The sequence below is a fragment of the Puma concolor genome, chromosome A3, assembly GCF_028749965.1.
Source record: "Puma concolor isolate L17-30 chromosome A3, mPumCon1.1.hap2, whole genome shotgun sequence".
Classification (NCBI taxonomy): domain Eukaryota; kingdom Metazoa; phylum Chordata; class Mammalia; order Carnivora; family Felidae; genus Puma; species Puma concolor.
This window is the reverse complement of record NC_141669.1, coordinates 119,870,772-119,883,261: the sequence shown is the minus strand read 5'-3', so window position 1 is coordinate 119,883,261 and position 12,490 is coordinate 119,870,772. Positions and strand designations below refer to the sequence as shown.

Genomic DNA, 12,490 nt, shown 5'->3' with positions numbered 1-12,490 from the left:
CTAGAGCAAGCAAATATATGTGTATATACTGAGTTCTGTATACACACATATCTGTAATTTTCTATATGTATCTATCAATCTCCCTTCATCTTTATCTATATTAAACTAAGCATGAGTTCGTACCATCTCTGGCTCTAACCTACTAGCTGCTTGTCTGTAAGCTCACACCATCCCTGCTTATCTGTAAGCTCTCACTCCAACAGGGAGAAACCACATCATTCTTCTTTTGATGGTCAAATGGTCCAAACTTTGGTTAGTGGGAGCCCTTTAAGTTGGACCCTTTCACTTGGCCTCGCCATTCTTGAGTGCTTCCTTGCTTTCGATGGGAGATCTCCCAGGTTCACCTTGTACTTTCCCTGTTCTATCCTGGGATCGGTCTCTTCTTTAAAGATGTGGGTTTTATTTAGTGGGGATTGGTATTTAGGAACCAAGATCTGGGCACTGGGTGTGCTAATTGCTAGGAGGGTATTTGCAATTCCCTAGTCCTGTCAGTGGGCAGAACTAGGGAGTGTGTGTGTGTGGGGGGGGGGGCGTTAATGGTATGTTTTTTGTTTGTTTGTTTGAGAGAGAGAGAGAGCACAAATGGTAGAGGGAGAAAGAGAGAATCTTAAGCAGATTCTATGCCCAGCACAGAGCTCCAGGTGGGGCTCTATCTCACAACCATGAGATCATGACCCAAGCTGAAATCAAGAGTCAGATTCTTTTTTTTTTTTTTCAACGTTTATTTATTTTTGGGACAGAGAGAGACAGAGCATGAACAGGGGAGGGGCAGAGAGAGAGGGAGACACAGAATCGGAAACAGGCTCCAGGCTCCGAGCCATCAGCCCAGAGCCCGACGCGGGGCTCGAACTCATGGACCGCGAGATCGTGACCTGGCTGAAGTCGGACGCTCAACCGACTGCGCCACCCAGGCGCCCCAAGAGTCAGATTCTTAATCCCTGTGCGTGTCTTTTAAAGCATGAGATAGGGGCGCCTGGGTGGCTCAGTCGGTTAAGCGTCTGACTTCGGCTCAGGTCATGATCTCGCAGCTTGTGAGTTTCAGACCAGCATCGGGCTCTGTGCTGACAGCTCAGAACCTGGAGCCTGCTTTGGATTCTGTCTCTGTCTCTGTCTCTGTCTCTGTCTCTGTCTCTGTCTCTCTGCCCCTCCCCTGCTCACGTTCTCTCTCTCACACACAAATAAACAAACGTTTAAAAAAGCATGATCTCATACTGACGTCTCCAGTTAAAACTCAGAGTCACAGATCTTTCCTCCATTCCATATTTTTAATTTCCTTTTCCCATAATGAGGGCTTGGGTTCCCAGGTCAACATATTTGCTCATTTCTTCAATCATGCAACACACACAGTAGCTTCAGAATTATAACACTGATACTCTGCCAACTTCTACATATTAAAGTTCAGGATTTCTTTTTACTTTTTTTTTTTTTTAAGTTTATCCATTTATTTTGAGGTTGGGGAAGGGCAGAGAGAGGGAGAGACAGAATCCCAAGAAGGCTCCATGCTGACAGTGCAGAGCCCTACGCAGGTCTCCAACTCATGAACCATGAGATCATGATCTGAGCCAAGGTCAAGAGTTGGATGTTTAAATAGACTGAGCCACCCAGGCGCCCCTAAAGTTTCGGATTTCTTTGTTGTTCTCTTTATCCATAAAGTCTATCCCACTAAGGGGTCAGGACTCAGTTACTTGGCCAAAAGTGACTTGAATGAATTCTTTTCTTTGTGTGGCTATACTATTTACTTGACATATGGTTAAGCTCATGTTTTCTCTTTGTTTTCAAGTTTAGAGTTTGGGTTTTCATATCTTTATTTAATTTTTGAAAATGTAAAGTGTTTACATCGTTAAAACGTCAAGATTGTATTATACAAATATATTCAGAAAAATCTCACTGCTAGTTAAATAAGTAAGCACACACATAGCACAAATACATGGTTTTTAAAAATTTTTTCTTACATGGAAAATAACACACCATATACAGTCTTTTATACTTTGCTTTTGTCTTTGGTTTTGCTTAACCATATGTGCTGTAAATCACCATATAGGTTCATAGAGACCTTCCTTCCTGCTTACATGACTGTGTGATATTCCTTGTTTGGTATCATAGTTCATTCACTCCGTTTCCTATACATGGATATGGCTATTCCAATATCTTGCTATTGCAGATAATGCCTCTGTGAATAAATTTGTGCACGAGGTCTTTTGTTGTTGTTGTTGCTTGGTATTTGTGGGATTGTATCTTCAGGATAAGTTCTGGGAATAAAAATCCTGGGTCGTAGGGTACAGCGTTTGTCATTCTGCGAGGTACCATCAAATTCCCTTCTACCAGTGAGCGTTCCTACCAGTGATGTGTGAAGGTGCCTGTTTGCTCAAAGCCCCGCCAGCATGTGTTGTCTAGCTTTTGAGCCTTTGCCAACTTGATAGACAAGAAATGGCATTTCAGCACCGGTGGATGAGTATTAAAGCTTTTCCTACGTGTCAGGCTCATTTGTAGATACGTTTCCCTGGGACACATGCTGGGCTATTTCAAATAATCCCAATGGACTGGATCTCAGGGTTGACCTAACCCGTGAGGGGCTGGTGGCTGTGGCTCCCCATCATGCCGGGGGCCAACGGGGTCCCCACAGAAGATTGAGCCAAGGGGGTAAGTGCTTCCTCCACACAAAGAAGACTCAGTGAGGAGGGTGACTTGCTCTCCGAGAAGTGCTCAAGTCTTGACCTCCTCCACAACCCAGAGGGCCAGTCGGGGCTGGGGAATGACAGGGCCAGAAACACGGGGTGCAAAGGATAGAGTCAGGCTGCTGCTGGGGGAAGCTGGGTCTGGAGACACGAGGCAGCCCGTCTCCCGGAATGACTGACACAGCCACTTGCTTGGCTCTCAGCCCCAAGGCTCGTCAATTCCATCGTCCCCTACCTTTCTGCCTGAATGGCCCACCTAAAACTTAGATATGACTGTGGCAGTCCCGGATTACAAATTTCTTTTGGCTTTCCAGGATCTGACCCCCCTCTTGCTTTCCCAGCAGACTCTCTGTCCCTACCTCACACACTCTTTATCCGTTCATTCTATCTGTCCCCCCCCCCCCCACCCATCCTGGGTTGGAGGGTCCACGTGCGGCTCGTTCCCACGGCCAGCAGGTTGGTACCGACCGCCGGTGGGAGGCTTTGGTTCCCCACCACATGGGTGTTTCTGCAGAGTCACTCGAGCGTCCCAACAACACGGAAGCCGCCTGTCTCTTACGACCTACTCCCGCCAGTCCCGTGCCATCACTTCCTCCACGGTTCTGATTCTTGCCAGGTGGGTGTCTAAATCCAGCCCACACTGAAGGGGGCCCCACCTGGGGAAGGCAGGGTGCTAAGATATTCGTGGACACGGTTGAGAATCACCCTATCCATCCAGCCGACCAGCATTTACTGATCACCTGCTGTGTGCCTGGTGCGGTTAGCAGCTTGCGTGGTTCAGGGCCTTGGGAAGCATCTCGTCCAGATCAGGGGCGCAAACTCGAATGTCTACAGGGCCCAGAAAGTGACTGAGGAAGTGTCAGTGAGTGAAGTGAGCCAGGAGGACACCAGGCACCCAAAGTGCACGAAGGGAGAGGCTGCTGCCCAGGTTAGGTAAAGCCTCCCTGTTGTTAGATGTTGACAACTAGTTCCGCTCTGGGTGTTTTTGTTTTGAACCCCGTGTTTGCCTGGTTCGGCCCATACATCACCACCTTTGCCAACGGATGCGGCCCTCCTGAACTTCTCCATGTTCTCCTCAAACCTTCCTTCATTAAGGGGCGCCTGGGTGGCTCGGTCGGTTGAGTGTCCGACTTCGGCTCAGGTCATGATCTCACGGTCCGTGGGCTCGAGCCCCGCGTCGGGCTCTGTGCCGACCGCTCGGAGCGTGGAGCCTGCTTCGGATGCTGTGTCCCCCTTTCTCTCTGCCCCTGCCCTGCTCATGCTCTGTCTCTCTCTGTCTCAAAAATGAATAAAAACATTAAAAAAAAAAAAAAGACGTTCCTTCATTAAAAAATGCATGGGGGCCCCTTTCGCACATTACAGAAACGACTCACAAACACAAACTGTGTCCTTGGCCCGGAAGGCCTTCTCCTCTTTCTTCCCAGCCTCCTCTGACCCTTCTCCTGGGGGTGTTGCTGGTTTCCTCCTGAAGCCTGTCACCATATTTGTGTCCCCAGTGCCATCTTTGTACTCCCCTGCCTCCCTCACCTTGAAGAGGGCTCCTGAGGGCTTCGTGGAGGGACGGGGTTGTTGAGCAGAGGGGGCGCGATCAGGGGTAGCGCGTGGGGAAGAGCTTCCCAAAGGAGGTGGTCCTGGGGGGGGCGGGCGATGCAGATGCAGACGGGGAATCCCCCCGCAGGAGGGAAGATGAACAAAATCAGAGGCAGGAAAGCGTGGGTGGCGCCTGAGCTGGCAAAGCCCCTACAATAATAAGAAAAGGGCTGGACTGGGAGGCAAAGAGAGACCTGGGGGGCTGGGGTGCAAGCCCAGAGGGGTGGGGTCTAAAGGATGGGCTGGGGGAGTGGGGTGGCCCTCGGTGGTCCCTGCCCTGGGGTCTTGGCTCTTGGTTTCCACCGTCCTTAGAGCTCTGCCTTTCTCCAGCTCTTCGTGTCAACCCCTTGCTGGTGGGTGTCCTGGCAGCCTCTGCCCCACCCCCCACCCCCAAGCAGCTAGAGGAATCTTTTGGGGAAAGAAGCCTGATCACATTACTCTCTTCTTTGTTCCCTCCCATGGCTTTTCGGGGCCCTAAGGCGAAAAACCTCCCCCACCTCTTCTTGTGTTCCTGTCCCTCCCACGGTGCCTCTTTTGTGCCTCCGACCTGTTCTCCTGCCCCAGGACTTTTGCACATGCTGTTCCTTCTGACTGTAATGCTCTTCTCTGACTTCTTTCACTAGTTCATTCTTTTCTGTCTTCAGGTCTCAGCTTAAGTTTTCAGAGGAGCCCTCCAAGACCCTTGGAATCTATTGGGTCCCTTTGATATGTGCCTTTCCATACCACAATCTGATGCTTCGTTATTACGACACGATTCCCTACTGCCCTGTGAACTACACGAGGGCAGGGCCCGTCTGCCACGTCCACCCTGCTACTCCCAGCACTCAGCACACTGTCCCTGGCATACAGGGGGTGATCAATAAATGCATCTCTGCCTCTTGTAGGACACAGCCAGTGCTCATGACTACTGCCTCACAGCAGACAAGGGACGGAAGCAAAGCAGAGATTCTTGGCTCCGTGGCACAGCTGAGAAAACTGAGATTTGGATGATTTAAGTAATCCCCCACGAACCCCCAGGGAGTTAGTTAGTGGGAGGGCAGGGACTTGAACTCAGGGCCCTGGATATATATCATGGGCTCCCCTACCAGGAAGCAATGTTAGCAATAGTCTAAGACCTGGTATCAGGAAGCTCATTTAAACATCACACTTTCACCTCCAAAAAGAGAAGGTCCTTGAGGGATAACACCAAGCCTTTTCCGTCTTTTCTCTTCCCACTGTTTACGAACTGGGCAACGATCCCCCAAGCTTTTGTTGGCTTAACCTGTGTTTCCATCCCCCTCCTTCTCATTTCTTTGAGGAACGTCTCCCCACACCGTGCAGTCCTAACAGAGGTACCATCATGTGCTCTCACGCAGGGGTGGGCATAGAATCTATTCCAATGAAGCAGAATATCCTCGCTCCCCTGACCATAGTGATTGGCTTAGGAATAGCCATGGGGCCCAGACAAGGCCAATCAGGGTCTCTTCTTTAGGATTAGTATATAGATGTGGCGGGGGGCGGGGCTGGTGCCAGGGGTGCTGAGTTGAGATCCTGCAGGCCTGGAGTTCCTATCGGCCATCTTCTATTGGACAGGAGAGAAACTACCAGAAGAATGATGGCAGATGTCTGGCACCCGTTCTCACTTTGAAGACCCTAAATTCCCCTTTTTTTTTTAAATTAGGTTGAGTTGAACTTCTGTCATTTACAACCAAGATATGGGCAAGGCCAATGTCACCGAGGGCGGGCCATAGGTTGTTTCTCTACTCGTCAGCTTCCCTGTTCTGGGTCTTTGCTTCCGGCCCTGACAATAATCTCTGTGCCCCCCCCTTAGTCCCAGCATCCCGGAGAGGAGCACACTCCCTCGTAACCCAGACTCAGGCAGCTCAGCGCTGTGTGAACCGCATCGTCTCCAACAGATGTCAGAGACAGAGTTAGAAGGGCAGACAATTTGTTGGGGGTGATGCCTCTGAGGATGAAGGGGAGTTGGGGGCAGGAAGAGCCCGGGAGAGCCTGCAGACCGTGCCACAGTCCTGGCATCTGCGAAAGGAAGAGGGGACGAGAGAAGGACGGCGGAGAAAGAATTTCAGACTGTGGGACAGCGCTGAGAAAGTCTCGGCCAGCCCGGTGGGGACCTCTGGCACAAAGATTGTTCGTAAGAGAGCCCACATCAGGCAGACACGGTGACCCCTTGAGCACACTGTGCTCAGCCGGACGCTACCCCAGAAGCCTGTATCCTAGGAGAATCCACGACTCATGGAACTTCCCGCCAGAGGATCCTTCTTGAAGGGATGTCTAAGTGGGACACTCCATGGCTGATACGGTGCCTCAGTCCCTACTCACTCTAATAACGGTCCACGGGGGATTTTCACGCAGGAGTCAGACCCAAGCCTTCTGCCTCCAGAGCCTGTGCTGTTTGCAGTGTCAATCTTCCTTGTACATCAGGGACCGTAAATAACAAATAAGCATTGTCTTAATGCCAACTCACATTGATTGGTAGTGGCTGCTTGGGCTCTGTGTTGAGGGGCGTTCCGAGGCTGCTTCTAAGTTCTGCAGGAAGTTCCATGATTAGTTAATGATGTCTACCATGGGTAGGGAAAGGGTGAAACGTGCAAATGTGTGCCAAGTATTTGCTATTCTTTTTTTTTTTTTATTTTTGGGACAGAGAGAGACAGAGCATGAACGGGGGAGGGGCAGAGAGAGAGGGAGACACAGAATCGGAAACAGGCTCCAGGCTCCGAGCCATCAGCCCAGAGCCTGACACGGGGCTCGAACTCACGGACCGCGAGATCGTGACCTGGTTGAAGTCGGACGCTTAACCGACTGCGCCACCCAGGCGCCCCCAAGTATTTGCTATTCTTATAGAAGGAACAGATAAATATGTATTGAAAATGAATGAATTCTGAAGTAGGCAACTCTCTTCCCCCAAGTGAGACCGTCTCCGGGTGAGGTGTCCCGGCACCCGGCCCTGGGGATCTCAGAATCATAGGGACAACTGGCATTTGCTGAGGACCTACTCTACGCCGGGCACCGAGCTCAGCTCTTTCAATCATTATCTCGCTGGGATTCTCCCAAGAGCCTCATGAAGAAATGATGAGAGCCTCCATTTTACGCGGAGGAAATTGTGGTCCCCAAAGAGGAAGGATCTGTGCAAAGCTACCCAGCGAATCAGTAGCAGAGACCCATTTCTACAGCGCTTCCCCTTATATGCCACACCAGCATGTGTAAGACCAATGATGGCTTTCATTATTTCTCTGAATCTGGTGTAGCAAGCGGAGCAGTATTCAGTGAATCGTTTGCCAAAGAGAGAGGAAATACTTTGAACAGTCCTTGGAAAGTCCTCTGGAAAGTCCCTGAGAAATACACCAAATCCAATCCAATAGTCAAGCCTGTGTAGCTGGAGACTGATTTCACAACCATTGGCCCCTAACATAAAAATACCATTTTTCCGGGTTCTGTATTGATTCTGCTGGGTACCAGAAACAGTGCAAAGCACTTTACAATCATTAGCTCGTTTGATGTCCAGCATGGTTTCGTGAGGACGGAAGTTACATGCTCTCTGTCTTACGAAGGATGGATCTGACGCTCAGAAAGGTGAACTTCCTTGAGGTCACACCCAGAACAGAGCCAAGCCATACAAGGCTGTAGGTAGGTGTGTGCACATTTTTGGCTGCGTGCGGAACAGCACCAGGTCAACAGGGAGTATTTTTGGAAGAGTGTGGATGGGAACAGAGGTGCAAGGATGTTGAGGGGCCCCCAAGGGCTGGACTGTTATGAGTACTGATATTTATCAGCCGTTTCAGATCCAATCCCACCTTCTCATGCAGCCTAAGTTCCCTTTAGGTGACCAGCTCTTCCCGATTATGTTCGGTGTTAGGGGACCTTGCGCACACGGCCCGATTAGAATCCCTCCGTTAAGTCTCTGAATCTGCCAGGGAGCGGCACGTGGCTTGGGATTCATTCAGGTAGCGCAGGAAGGTGGCTAACAACATGATTTCTGGGAATGGACAGCCTCGTTCAATTCCAGGCTCCACAGTCAGCACCTATCTCACACTGGGCAAGCTACATAACCTTTCTGTGCCCTGGTTTTTTCATCTGTAAAATAAGGACCATAATAGAATCAGCTTCATAAATGTTACACACGTAGAGAAGTACTTGACACAGAGAAGGTTCTCCTTTGGCGTGTTTTTCTGTCTTGTTGCATTGCCATCAGTCTTCAAGGGTTTGCAATTCATTCCCACAATGAGACCCCCGGCGCATCTCATTTGGTTCCTGTGCTTTCCAGAGGGCGGGTCCCTAAGCCTTTTCATTGGTTCTGTGAGCTCCCGAAATTCTGCTAATCCATTGTTTCTTTTTTTTTTTTTTTAATTTTTTTTTCAACGTTTATTTATTTTTGGGACAGAGAGAGACAGAGCATGAACGGGGGAGGGGCAGAGAGAGAGGGAGACACAGAATCGGAAACAGGCTCCAGGCTCTGAGCCATCAGCCCAGAGCCTGACGCGGGGCTCGAACTCACAGACCGCGAGATCGTGACCTGACTGAAGTCAGACGCTTAACCGACTGCGCCACCCAGGCGCCCCAATCCATTGTTTCTTGATAAACGAACTCAGTGTCAGTCTCTGTTGCCTGCGACCCCAGAACACTAGATGTAGATGTCATGTCAAATCTGTCTCCCTGCAAAGCTGGGACTCTGGTCCCTCCAAGCTGCGATCCCTCCAATTCCCAGTAAATTCTGCACCTGACATCAACAGGGCTGTTCTCTCCCAAGTTCATGTCTGGGGCAGTGTTACCAAAAGCAGACTGGCTCCTGAAGGTTGGAGATGCTTGTTTGATTGCTTGATACAGACTATCGGGGAATTCTCTGGGCTGAAGCTTAATGGTATCTCAGGGCCTTTGCACATGCTGTTCTTTCTGCCCGGAACTCTGTTTCTTTCCCCCAACCCTACCTCCACTCTTCACCTAATTCCTTACCCTCTTTCAGATCTCGGCTTCTCTGTCCCTTCCTAGACCACCAGCTCCAGGATGGTCCCCCACAGTTCCCAGAGCCAATATTTGCCTTTGCCTCGGTAGCTACCACACTCAATTATTATTTTTTTTCCTGTTTCTCTGTTTCCTTGTCCAACTAGATTATACATTACCTGAGGGCAGAGACTCTGACTTATTCTGGCTCAGGGCTTGGACCCTGTTTGGTCAATATATGGATGAATCCCAGATCATCCAACCAGAAATCATTTAGTTTCTAGTCTCCCTCCAAAGCGGAGGAACAATGGCTTGACCAAGGTCACAAAGCTGTCATTTTCTAGGAGAAGGAAGCCCAGAACTCGCCAACAGCCACTGTCACCTCTAAGTCTTGAATTGAGCCATCCTGATGGTGTGCAACGTGGGCTTCACAGGGGAAGGACGTTGGGACAGATGCCTACTCCTCGCCACCAACCCTAAGAGGCAGATACTATCACCATCATCACACTATCGCCAGCAGCATCACCCCCATGTTACAGATGAGGAAACTGAGGCTTACGACACTTCGTGACTTGCCCAAATCGCCCAACTGGGAAGTAGACGAGGAGGAGCCTCGAACCCAGGGCTGATGCCCAGGTCGGTGCGCGCCTCACCCGGCGGGGGGGCCTGGCCCGTCCGTGCAGCGGGAGCTGAGGGGTTGCGAGGACGGAGGGGAGCAGGGGAGCGGTCGGAAAGGCGGCGGGCGGCCCAGCTCCTCTTGGCAGCCGAGGCCCTGGCTGGGAGGGGGGCGCCTGCCTGTCATCCCGCGCGGCGGGCGGGGCGCGGGCGAGGCGCCGGCACAAAAGGGCTGCCGTCGCGCCGCCCCGTCCCACGCGGGGAGCATCGCTCCGACCCGCCCCTGCGGCCGCCGGCGGCCCCCGCTCGCCTCGCCCTGCCGCCAGTCTCCTCTGGCCCGCCGCCTCTCTCTGGCTCTCTCCCTGGGTCCCCGGCCTCCCCTTCCCCTCCCAGCCAGCCCGCTCCGCTCGCTCCAGGGCTAAGTGGGGGCTGCGGCTGCGCACCGGATAGACGGACCCGCGGACTGACTGACCCGGCACCAGCTACAGGAGAAGCCCGTCATCATGGTAACGCCTGCCAAGGCCTGGACCACCTGGCGCTGTCCCCTTTTGGTGGGGGTGTCAGGGCAGACCCCAACCTTTTATACTATGACCCTCAGCACCTCACCACCGGTCCGTGTTAACTGGTCGCGGGGCGGGGCAGGGGGGGGGGTTGGGAGGGAGGTGGGCTGGCGGTGCCGGGTACCCCCCTTCTGGCCAGGTCCTCTCTCCTCTCTGGGCCCCGTTGATCGAGGCGCGAAGTGGATGGATAAGATTGGATGACTTGGGAACTTGTGATGTTGCCCCATCGCAGGCACAGATCAGAGCTGAACTCCAGCCCTTGGGCCTTAGACGAAACGGGGGGGGGGGGGGGGTTGTTGCATTTTAGACTTGGGGTAGAGGGTTGGGTACGCCCAGTGTCCCCGCACAGGGTTTGGATGGAGAGGGGGGTTAAAGGCCCTTCCCAGTCCCACAGAGCTGGGCAAGGTGGGTTAAGGGTGCCCAGGGGAGAGGAGGGAGCTGCTCACCAAAATTTGGAGTGCTCTTGCCACTTGAGAGTCAGGGCAGGAAAGTCAGATGTGCACATAGTCCTGACATGAGGTGGCCCCATGGGAATCGGGTGGGGAGGTAGGCCTAGGAGGAGGGCAGGGGGAGGGCAATACCTCCACACTGCCGCTTCCTCAGCTGGCACCTCGATAAGATTGGGATGCTCTGGGAGGTGTGTGTGTGTGTGTGTGTGTGTGTGTGCACCTCACGCATGCCAGTATCTGGGAACAGGGGATGAAAGCAAAGTCTGTTTTCAGGGAATCCCAGCCCAGCCCCAAACAGGCCCCGGAGCCCCGGGCGGATTCATGGGAGCCGTGGGGATTTGGAAAAGTGCTCTGAAGACAGGCCAAGGCTTTAACCTCTTAGCTGTGATCGAGCGTGTCGAATTGGTGTGGGCTTTCACTGGGTGCACGTTCACACGCAGACTTCTATTTAGAGACATGTGTGCACCAGGCTGAGCACACCAAAACGCGTTCCACTGACCTACGTGGCCGAACCCACGCGCCCTCTCGCGCACACAAGCCTTACCCACCTGCTCTCTCTACCGCTGAAATATGGGCACACACCGGCGTGCGTGCCGCAGACCTATTGCAAAACCAGGCTGCTAAATCCACACGCCCGCAGGACAGGTGGATTCGCACATCGCTCTTGGAGCTGTTTGACGGTAACCTTCATACGCTAATGGGTATTCACCTCTCACCACAGGCAAGGTCCTGTGCTGTGGGATTTGTGTGCAGGAGCTCGCGTAGCTCACACCAGCTCTAAGAAGACACCTGCTGGTATCTGCACCCCCACAGATGGGGACCTGAAGCTCTGGGAGCTTCGTGGCTGCCCAAGGTCACCCAACCAGAAAGCAGGAGGTAGGATAGCCTGAATTCTGAACGTGGATTCAGCTGTCACGGCCACCCCGGAGCCACACCTGCACCAAGCAGTGTTTGCTAAGCTTTACCTAGTTTTGGACCTAACTCTGTGATTACTTTTTTAAAATCCAGAAATTCCTTGCTGAATGCCAGACTCTCAGATCAAGAGTCAGGCCTTGGGGTGGGGGGGGGGGGTGCTCCTTGAAAAGGTTTAGCAACTCCTTCCTGAATAGGAATGACGGACAGATTTTTCTCCCACCACCCACCTACCTCTCTGCTCTCACCTCTGTACTTCAGCTACTCTGACATTGGTTCAGAGCCTTGTATGTTTCAAGCTCCCTCCCGCCACAGGGCCTTTGCATATGCCGTGCCTGCCGGGTGTCACCCCTTCACCTAAAGAATTCTTATCCCTCCTATAAATCTCCACCCCAATATCGTGTCCTCAGGCAAGTCCCACTCTAGCATGCCATGTATCTTTCCTTCGTGGCCCCATCACAGTTGTCCTTTTCATGGGACGATTTGATTAAAGGCTATGTAGTGTTCTGAAGCAGCCCAGTGTCAGAGCACCTTATGGCAGAGGGGCTTCGGGCTTGTCCAGGTTCATGTTCCCGAAATTTTAGTATCATCGTGAAATTTTTTGCATCTTCTCTTACTGGATAAGGTATTATAAAGAAATAACACAATCTACTATTTATTCTTTGCTTACTATTTCTCTCTGAATCAACTCACTTTATAAACGTAAAGATATATTTAAACAAGACATTTTATATCAAGACCATGAAAAATCTGT

The 12,490-nt window shown here is 51.8% G+C and overlaps 1 protein-coding gene across 2 annotated transcripts in view; it reads left to right on the top strand.

The window, feature by feature from the left end:
- Positions 1–9,868: 9,868 nt before the first annotated feature.
- Positions 9,869–12,490, top strand: part of KIAA1755 (KIAA1755 ortholog) — a 41,670-nt gene continuing 39,048 nt past the window's right edge. The window contains exon 1 of one of the 2 annotated variants that reach the window (XR_015249455.1): positions 9,869–10,321. Coding sequence is in view for 1 of the 2 variants with exons in the window: in XM_086702171.1 (XP_086558297.1) it covers positions 10,319–10,321 (3 nt within the window). In the remaining variant the exon portion in view is untranslated. The remainder of the gene's footprint in view (positions 10,322–12,490) is intronic. The other variant, XM_086702171.1, reaches the window with a different exon arrangement.